Source organism: Bidens hawaiensis, unplaced genomic scaffold (assembly GCF_021521415.1).
Source record: "Bidens hawaiensis isolate Kalapana, Puna unplaced genomic scaffold, B.hawaiensis_p1.1 tig00008044_1, whole genome shotgun sequence".
Classification (NCBI taxonomy): Eukaryota; Viridiplantae; Streptophyta; class Magnoliopsida; order Asterales; family Asteraceae; genus Bidens; species Bidens hawaiensis.
Genome location: NW_027491567.1, coordinates 848,291 through 856,681, shown reverse-complemented (window position 1 = coordinate 856,681; position 8,391 = coordinate 848,291). Strand labels below are relative to the sequence as shown.

General features: G+C 32.7%; 1 protein-coding gene across 1 annotated transcript; it reads left to right on the top strand.

Moving 5' to 3' along the window:
- The first annotated feature begins 2,872 nt into the window (after positions 1 to 2,872).
- Positions 2,873 to 5,018, top strand: LOC143636791 (ACT domain-containing protein ACR8-like). Its single transcript, XM_077104293.1, has 6 exons — positions 2,873 to 2,990; positions 3,242 to 3,287; positions 3,407 to 3,521; positions 3,613 to 3,680; positions 3,780 to 4,346; positions 4,450 to 5,018. The coding sequence occupies exons 1-6, from the start codon at positions 2,920 to 2,922 to the stop codon at positions 4,918 to 4,920; spliced, it is 1,338 nt and encodes a 445-aa protein (XP_076960408.1). The 5' UTR covers positions 2,873 to 2,919; the 3' UTR covers positions 4,921 to 5,018.
- The last annotated feature ends 3,373 nt before the right edge of the window (positions 5,019 to 8,391 follow it).

The window sequence follows — 8,391 nt, the reverse complement described above, 5'->3', positions numbered from 1 at the left end:
AATGATAAGAACTATATATTGAATTGAAATTGGTTGACAAAATGGTAAGGAGGACTATGAGATTAACAAGTAAAAAGAATGATAATTTTTTATTAGAGTAGATAGATTACTGGTAAATAAAGTTTTTTCTTTTGTAATATACATGTTTGCCGTTGTTTGTGTTAGAAAATTTTCTAATTATTTAATATTATGTGTATGTGTAGTGATAATTATTTTGTAGAAAATTTAAAATAGCCCGTTTTGTATTCTTATTATATTGGATTAACATTAGTCATGATCAGTAAGTATTTTATACCAAACTAAATGTAGTCGGTCATTTATGATTAAAAATCATACCTTTTATGACTTTGTTAGATAAGATTTAAATTATAAAATTAAAAGATGCATTGATTTCTTATTTTTTATCCTTACTTATAATGCATCAATGAGTTTTAGCTAAACCCGCATCGCATGCGCACAACTGTTTTATAAGCTTGTGGCTTGAAGCTCCGGCTCGTGGGTCGCTTGATAAAAGTTTCAATAAAAGAAGCTAGAAAGACTTGATTTGAAACGACGTGAGTCGAGCTGACTCAGTAGTGGCCCAAAGTTTTTGGAGGCCTCAGTCAAACTAAAGTGTTGAGGCCTTTTCTCAAACTTTTTGATATAAACCCACTTCTTTCTCCCGAGCTTGGTACCAACAACAGAATTTTTAGTAATAATAGTTATTCAACAAAGTTCTTATCTGTAATGTTCAAGTGTTTAATTAAAAAGCGAAGAGCAAATTAACATTGTTCTAATCACTAAGTAACAAGTAACAAGCAATTCAAAGAATTAAATAAATAATTAGATTTAGATACACTAACCTTTAATCTTTGACACAATCAATCAGAAGCTTGACACATAATAAATTTAATTTAATTTGAAGGAAATTGATAGTTCACAATGACAATTGCAATTTCCTATTTTGATTAATTTCCATTTTAAATTGATTACAATTTAATTGGATGGAGGATTAATTGCAATTTCCATTTATCACTTTTGGACACGCCATGTCTCCATTGCATAAATAGAAAAAAAATCCCCTAATATTTAGTTATTTTCAAAACAAATTTAATAAAATTGGGGTTTTTGTTATTTGAAGGCCTCAAGCCCTAGCTTGGCCCATTAAAGCTATTGGGCAGGCCCTGAGCTGACTCATGAGCCGAGCTCGAGCTAAACTCGGGTCATGGCTCAATTTGTTGGCTCAATCACATGCTCGTTTTACTCCAAACTCGAGCTCGAGCTGAACTAAGCTGTCTCGTTTAATTTTAAGCTCGAGCTCGAACCCACCCTGGCTTAACTCGGGCTCGACTCGTGAATGACCTGTAGATGAAGTGGGGTTGCAAGTGGAGAAGAGGGAAAATTAAAAAGAAAAAAACGAGTATATTTGAAAGAACATTGTCCATTCTCTATTTATTTTATATATATTTAAAAGTGATTGTGAGTGGATGAATAAGGATGTAAAAAAATTATTATTTAATTCTATATGATAGAAAAAATATAGTGGTTTTTAGTCTAATTATAAAGACGATAAAGAACCTGTCGGAAATATTTTAAAATCCGGTCTACATCTAAATATATATAAACGAAAACCCAAAAATCTTATGTGTCGCGATGTGGTCGCTCCCCCTTTTGATGGAAGCCACCAGATTTCTTGATTTTTAAATAGAGGTCTCTCATTGATTTAACCCAAATTCATGGGTATGGGTCTTACCAAAATCAGATAGCTCTTAAACGGGTTATAACATCTCATTAAATTAAAAATTAATCTTACCAATTATTTGATATGAAAATCCTATAAAATAGGAATATACTAAAATTTAATATCCAATTTAAAAAGAAAAAGATATTATTTATAATTAATAAAAAATTTTATATTTATAGTAAAAAACATAAGCGGGTCATGGGTTATCAAATTCAGATAGCTTTTAAACGGGTTATAACATATCATTTATTTATGAAACCTTTTCATTATCAAACCCTAAGTATATTATTAACTTTCTTACAAAAAATAAATATTAAAAAACGAAAAATGTAAAACAACCATTCTCTCAAGCCATCAGATTACTTTATTTGTAAATGAAGGCTTCTCACGCATTTGACCCGAATTCACGGGTAAAGGTCTCACCAAACCCAGATAGCTCTTAAACAGGTTATAGCATCTCATTATATTAAAAAATAATCTCATCAAATATTTGATATGAAAATCCTATAAAATAGGAATATACTAAAAGTTAATATCCTATTTTATTTTAACAAAAGATATTATTTATAATTAAAAAACAATTTTATAATAAAGAAAATAAACAGGTAATGGGTATCACCAAACCCAGATAGTTTTTAAACCGGATTATAACATATCATTTATTTGTGAAACCATTTCATCATCAAACCTCAAGTATATTAATTATTAACTTTCTTACAATAAATAAAATTAAAATTCAAATATACATATATAAATATTAAAAACGAATAATGTAAAACAACCCACGTAATACGAAGGATAAAATCTAGTGTCTGTGTGTATATATATATATATGACTTATGAGTATTCGTTTTAAAAAAAACACTATCGATAATTCAACGTATTAAATAATTCACTCGGTCTTTACTCGTTCAAACAAAAATCCAATTCAACCTTTTCAAATTTAATAATAATTCGTCCATTTATTTATTATTAAAAAAATGTTACTCCAATATAAATACGCGTCATGCACATTGGGAGACAATTAACCGAAAAGCGTGCCTCGTCTTCAAGAGAGAGAAATTAAATAAAATACTCACAGTCGGTAATATTGTTACCAATCTCTTCAAATTTGGGCTCTTTATTACCTTTAGCCTTCAAACCAGCACCTGCTCCAAACGTTTGATCCGTTTAAGTTACCGGAAAACGACTACACAATGATGCAGATGGAACGGAAACCGTTTCTGGAAGAGTATGAGAAGCTTATTGTTCGTATGAACACACCAAGGTCAGTTAATTATTTTCTCTCTTTGTATGCTTTAAATCTTTAATTAATACTTTTGTGAGCTAGGTTTATGTTTTGATGATATTTGAGGTATGAAATGATCGGAAATTATTAGCAATCTTCTAGAAGCTTGTTTTGCTGCCTAATTTTGACTTTTGATGACTAATTCTGTTATGGCCTAATTTTCAAGTTGAAAATTTCAAAGTTTGAATTTGATTTCACACTCTGGTTTTGTTGACTCATTTGTTCATCAGGGTCATGATTGATAATGCTGGATGTGTAGACGCAACACGCATCATGGTAAATTTCTATTTTAATATTTTTATTTTTTTCCAATAATTTAAGATCCCTACACAAGATGGCTTTTGAAATTTTCAAATAACTTGCTTGGTTTACAATTTCATATGATTAAATTTCAGATTGATAGTGCCAGAAATGATGGAATTCTTCTTGAGGCGGTTCAAGTTCTCACAGATCTTAATCTTTCTATTAAAAAAGGTTATGTCTCCTCAGATGGAAGATGGAACATGGATGGTAATCACTATTAATATTATTTTTTATTTCATAAAGATATCGTAATCATGATGTCTGATTTACCTGTTTGCTAATTTGTGTTAATCTACAGTCTTCCATGTCACCAATTTAGATGGCAACAAGTTAACAGATGGCAGCATCATCAATTGCATTGAACAGGTAAATTTGTTTTCAAAAACTGCTTTTTTTTTTCACTGTTTTTAGTTTTTCTTTTAAATGTTACATTAATTTTAATGTTTTGTTATGATTGTAATGCAGTCACTTGGAACTATACATAACACAAGATCAAAATCCATTGATGGAATTACAACATTAGAACTAACCGGCACCGACCGAGTTGGACTATTATCGGAAGTATTCGCGGTTTTATCTGAACTCAACTGTGATGTGGTTGAGTCAAAAGTATGGACTCATAACGGTCGAATCGCGTCAATCATTCATTTGAAAGATTGTGAGTCTGGGTCTCCGATAGAAGATAGTAAGAAAATAGATAGAATCGAAGCACGGTTAAAGAATGTCTTAAAAGGGGATAATGGTATCAGAAGTGCGAAAACTTCGGTTTCGATTGCGGTTACTCACACAGAAAGAAGGCTTCATCAAATGATGTTTGCCGATCGCGATTATGATAGAGTTCCAATTTATAAGGCTCATGGTCGACATTCACTGTTGATATCTGTTCAAAATTGTGAGAAAGAGTACTCGGTTGTCAACATTCAAGTCAGAGATCGACCGAAGCTCTTGTTTGACGTCGTTTGCACGCTAACTGATATGCAATATGTTGTGTTCCATGCTACTATCAATACCGCAGGAGATCAAGCGTTTCTGGTACGTATTAAGTATTTGATGATGTTATTTGCATTTTTATAGCTGAATTCAAAATGGGTTTTTGTTCTTTTTGCTGAAGTTTTAATCTTTTTGATGATTTTAGGAATTCTTTATCAGACATATAGATGGAAGCCCGATTAGTTCAGAAGCCGAAAAGCAACGAGTGATCATGTGTTTAAAATCCGCCATCGAAAGACGAGCATCCGAGGGCGTGCGGCTAGAACTTTTTAAACCCGACAAACCCGGGCTATTGGCCGAAGTGACACGAACATTTAGGGAAAATGCAATGAATGTGACACAAGCAGAGATATCTACAAAATTGGGCATGGCTTTAAACATTTTCTATGTGACGGATGCGGTTGGAAACCCGGTGGATTCAAAGGTTATTGATTCGGTTATGGACAGAATCGGGTCGGGTTACTTGCGAGTTAAGGAACTGCCATTGATGTATCATCAAAAGGGTGAGAGTGATGTACAACACACAAGCAGTCTTGGTGGTGCTGTGTTGTTGTCACTTGGTAGTTTAGTGAGGAGGAATCTATACCTATTGGGGTTGATCAAATCTTGTTCTTGAGAAAGGGTTGTAACTCATGCATTGAAGGCTTGTACTATGGATTGCTTGAAGGAAGGGCTTTGTGTATATAAAATAGGAGGAAAGTGGTTGGATAGTTGTTGTGGTAGATATACTATACATTAGGTTTTGAAATATTTGGTTGGGGTGGTGGGTCTAGTATCACTATGAGATTGATTTAAAATGGATTGGATTATTATTTTTTGTATTTATGGTGGTTTGTTTTCCACGTCTAGTAAGCCATTCTATGTACATAAATTTGTTTAGAGGATATTGATTCATGATTGATTTCTATTTATCTTCTTCAATTTTAAATATTATTTTATTGTCTTTAATCAGATGGTTTAGTAATTTCTCCATTTTGATGTTTGGTCTATAATTATCAGAAATTATTATACAAATGATTTCCTCCTATTTTAAATATGTGAAGTTGTTAAGGCTTTGTGCTCTAAGCAGCGAACCATAACGGGTTTAAGCGAAAAATGATGCGAACGACAAGGGGTGAAGGGTTAGATACAATCAGCGCCATGTGCCACAATATAATAGGATGAATTGTGATGGTGATTTCAACTACAACACATAGTCTAATACAAAGTCAAAACACCCTTGTTGCGTACATTTAACGTATAATGGTTTAACTAACAACATAATCTTTATGTGTTTAATAATATCCATGTGATTAACAAAGTACTAAATCATGTTATTCCAACTATGCTGCTTCATAAGTACATAAATTTTGATCAAGATTGTATGGTTGTGACTTTTATCTTTGATATCTTTTGAAAGGATTTGTAAGCAATTTTCTTTTTCAAACAACTTACAAGAAAACTTGACGAAAATGATTCAATATATAATAAAAGAAGTTTAACTGATACGCTTATGACTAATTTAGTGTTAATATATTATAGAGAATACATAAATCTTTTTTTGAATGATCAAGTATAGCTGATTGCTAGGGGTTTTGACATGCTTACCACCCGTATACAACCTATCCGACTCGAGTTCAAATTCTCCTTACATTGGTTCTGCACATATTTCAGAGTGTACACTGTACACATGAGCCAAGAATCGAACTTGTGACCCCCTTAGGAGAAAACCTTACGGAAAACCGTTTGACCACCCGATCAAAGTAAAGATGGCTCTAAGTCTTTAGTATTATATTGGGTTTACTTAAAGTTAATTACTCAAAATCATTTAAGTTTTACTATTGCAGTTTAGCCTCATCGTTGTGAAACCTTTTTATAATGTTTATATCAAGTAACTTAATAAAATAAGTATAAAACTCGGTTACTGTTTAGTTGTTACTCTTTTTAAATTTAACAAAGAATACACACCTAATTACAAAGAAAAAAGAGTAACAATCAAATCTAACAATTATTAAACTTACAAGCTAGCAATTTAGTTTAAACAATCTCTCATAATGTTGAAAGAAAGCCATTTTTACTTGATGGTAATATATGGTTAGGATTGAAAATAGGAGGTAATGGTCCAATAATCAGTGACGATAGTAATATGATTATGATGTACAAATGAAGTCAAACGTCCAATCCCTATATTGGGAACAAAATTTGGTCATTCGAAAAATAAAATAAAATAAAATAGTATGGTAAAAGAATGTTGATGTTTGATTGGCTTTTATAGACTAAAGGGTTTTGGTTTATATGGTTTGTGTTTTACCATTTTTAACCCTTTAGTCTAAAAAATAATCTTTTATCAAATAATCTATAACCATTTTGATTTAAAGTTAAATAATAAATATTCACCAATTAAATCATTTCCCCTTAATTATCAAAAAACGAATACAAAAAATAACTAAAATTAAAAATAGAAACATAAATAATTATCTATAATAAGTAAAGTTGAACTTTGGTGTCGTTTGGCCCCTATTGAGCCAAGTGACGGTCCATCGTTGGTCGTTTTTCTTTTGTTTTTTTAAGTTATGGTAATGTAACAAATGCGACTGATCGAACATTAATTTTATTTTTTTATTACTTTTTTTGTTTTAATATACCGAATTCGCATAGGTGCACCACCTCAACGCGCGGGACCTACAATGGTCATGTTTAACCAACGTCAAGATTTTACTAATCGACGCCACCCAATTGGTCCATAAGTCCATCTTAATTTTTATATATTTTGATTTAGTTACAGTATCATGAAAAATGTAACCGAACGAGTTTTTTATAGTTCCGGTACCATAAACGAACATGAAGTAAGCCAGTTGAATTCCCATAGACTCACCGCTTCAACAACTGGAACTAACAACGTTTGGATTTTATCAACGCTACATATACCGTAATGAACATAGCCAACACTGAGTACCGAATCACGTCGACTCGCCATCTTAATGCTCGGATTTTACCAATGCCCGGGCACCAACAGCCCGGCTTTGAGAACTGAATAAATATGTTAATTTTTTTTTATAATTTATGCAGAGTGCAACTATTGTTTATGGTTTGGTTTATTTTGAACATGCTAATTTAACAAACTTTTTTTAGATTTGGTTTCGATACCCTAACGAACGTAGCTAATATCACCAAATTCGCATTGATTCTCCGCTACCATGCCCGGGTTTTACCGACTTATCTCTCCACGCAACGCGTGGGTAATTTGTTTGTAAACAAATATAAAAATAACAATAAGAACAATAACAACTAATATTTTAATGATCTTATTATAAAGCATCGCCATATAATTACAAGGTGATTTTGCAAATTGTCTTAAAATTAACCAACAATTAACATTTGTAAAAAGTTGCCCGTAGTAGAATTGATAGTTGATGTGCAGAGACTTCACTTCTTCGGTCTACTCATCAGGCCAGTCCTTCATAGCGCATTGGTAGAGCGCGATAAATCTTACACATATTCCGGATCACCCTCCATTGCGCCAATAGGTGGTCAACGGAATGGTAAATTTCCCAACCCATACAGGTATTAAACTTTTCACTCACGCTTAACCAAAAGCCAACATTTGTTTCGGTATTGTTGGTCTCCACTTAGGCCATCGACAACACGCCTTCCTTCTTGGGCGCCTATAGTTCTTATCTCCATTTTGGTACATGATACTTATGATACTTAACGTTGCTGTTTTTTTCGTTGGGTCAGTTAGATCATGGTTAAAATAGAAGAGTGATAGAGAAAAAGAAAGTGATGCCTTTTTTAGGAATAAATATGTATTTATATAAAAGGAGTACTTTATTTGACAAAAAAAAAATCGGTGATATCACGTTTTAACAATGGTCAAAACACTCACCACGAGTGGGTTTAGAAACCATTTCATCAAAGCGATTCCATCCTAACCCCCTACTTTCATTTTTTTTCAATCCATCCATCTCCACCCTACTTTCTCAACACCACCACCACAACTAGCACCACCACATGCCCACCGCCGTCACCACCACCGTCACTACTTGACCATCACTGTTTCCTTGATGCCGCCACCACCACCGCACCTACCACCACCACTGTCACCGCC